At 34.4% G+C, this 2,144-nt stretch overlaps 1 protein-coding gene across 1 annotated transcript; it reads left to right on the forward strand.

Annotated features, from left to right (window-relative positions):
- Positions 1-65: 65 nt before the first annotated feature.
- Positions 66-1,982, forward strand: EIN_204870 (hypothetical protein; the record flags this gene model as incomplete). The annotated part of the gene is made up of 1 exon (XM_004185601.1): positions 66-1,982. One exon carries the CDS (start codon positions 66-68, stop codon positions 1,980-1,982), a length of 1,917 nt encoding a protein of 638 aa, XP_004185649.1.
- Between the last annotated feature and the right edge of the window lie 162 nt (positions 1,983-2,144).

Raw genomic sequence — 2,144 nt, forward strand, 5'->3', positions numbered from 1 at the left:
ATAGGTACTCAAATACAATTACCGTCGACTATAAAAAGTCGGCTGACAAAACTTGTACCAAATTTATGACCGTTAGAACTCTTCAAGACGACGAGTACACGATTGTTGGTGATATCCCAGATTACGTCGCTACACATTCCAACACTGGCAATACAAACAGTTGCCCTGTCCTTATTGAGGGTGCCGAGTATTTGAAGTATATATATCCAAATGGATGTATAATAGACTCCGAGTCAACATCACATCTCTATACAATTACATATCCAAAATTATATAAACGATCATTTTCTAATACATTATGTAGTTCCTTTAGTGTTGCTTATACAGAGGAAGAAATAGGAGAAGTGAATACATGTGATACTAATGGGGTATATATCCAAACATTTTTTATTTCTGTTTTGGATGCCAAATATGTCACTAAAAATTCGGGATTCAAGAAAGCTGTTTTTAAAATTTCAAATTGTTACCGATACGACGGGTGGTATATCAAATATGAGAAATCCGCAAATGGAGTGAAGAGATATATGTCCCAAAATTCATGTAGTAATTGGGTAGAGGATACCACTTCACAAGAAATTTTACAAACATTAAAAGAATTGCCGCCCCATGTAGTAATCAGACATGTCTATGATGGAGGCTCTGAATGTGCAATTTCTGATAAAGAAGGTGAGGCTTATATGGAATTGTACCCCAAAACTTGTGTAAAAAATAAATTTGGAGGTTCAGATCGCTATATGTTATTATCTAATTATTTATATACGTATGCATACAATAATATAAATTGTACTAGTTTATTGGATGATAATACACGAATCAAAATAAGAACGTGTCGAACTGAGGGTCAAAACAATGTCATTTACGATACGACATTTGACAAGATTGAAGAGACCAAATACGTGAAAAAATACAACACCGAGTACTTTTCAACGATCTTTGAGTTTGGGAAGTGCTTGTACGATAATAACACGTACTATAAATTTGAGAAAAATGGCACTCAAATTAATGCGTTTATTTCCTCAACTTCTTGTGACACTTTGAAAGATGCAGATGAAAATGTAATGAGTGGTAAAGTGTCTGCTATAATATCTTTGCCGGAGCACGCTGCTATTATGTATAACTACGGCTCTCTTGTCAACTGTTCGAGTGAAAATATTACTATGGCCACTCAGTACGTCTTTGATAAATGCTTTGAAGAAGACGGAAAGTACTATAAAGTCGAAGTTGGTCTTAGTGAATTGGCAAAACATGAATATAGCAACTCTGCGTGCTATGGAAAGTCCAATACTGTGTGGTTTATGTATATGGACAAGTGTACAACTAATAGTAACAAAGATAATGTCAGAATTACACGACACGAAATACCAGTAGAGTCTGCTAAGTATTTATTATACACTGAAGAAGGATATCCAGGCACTTTTTATTTGGAATTTGACCGGTGCACTTTTCTTAAAAAAGAGGGCTTTAACACTTTTAAATTGACTAAAAAAGACGGGAATATTGTTTTCAGGAAAGGAATGACTTGTTCGCAAATCGATACAAATGGCGTGGAATGGTACGCACAGCCGTATTTGATCGCAGAAAGCATACCAAGTGACTATAGTGTCATCGAACATTACTATGGAGATATATACTACTGCACGTTCGCTAGTACCGTACAAGACGCAGATGAAGCTCGTAGAGTACACTTTAAAGGGTGTGTAAAAACGTCAGAGACCACTTCAGTGTTAACTGTCGTTGAAAATGGCAAGGTGAATATTAAAAATTACACAATAAGTTCGGTGTGCATAGGACCTTTTATTGAGAAAAATTTGACGACGGAAAAATGCGTGTTGGACGATCAAGAATATTATAAGATCTTTGATATGAACACAAACTCGCTAAATCATCCACAAGATATTAATCCAAGTCCGAAGCCAGATGACAATAGCACATCTCAAGTGTTGATCTTATTGTTTTGCACTTTATTTGTGATGATGCTTTAACTTTAATTGAGTTGGATTTAATATTATGTTATATTCTGTATAATAAAAAGTCTATAAGAAGGTAAACAAACAAAATAATCTGGCAAAAAAATTATACTACATTTAATAATTTTACACATGCCTCATAAAAATTTGCTTTTCAAGAAAAAAAGACCGAAAGAG

This window comes from Entamoeba invadens (assembly GCF_000330505.1).
Source record: "Entamoeba invadens IP1 unplaced genomic scaffold scaff_1105074726669, whole genome shotgun sequence".
Classification (NCBI taxonomy): domain Eukaryota; phylum Evosea; order Mastigamoebida; family Endamoebidae; genus Entamoeba; species Entamoeba invadens.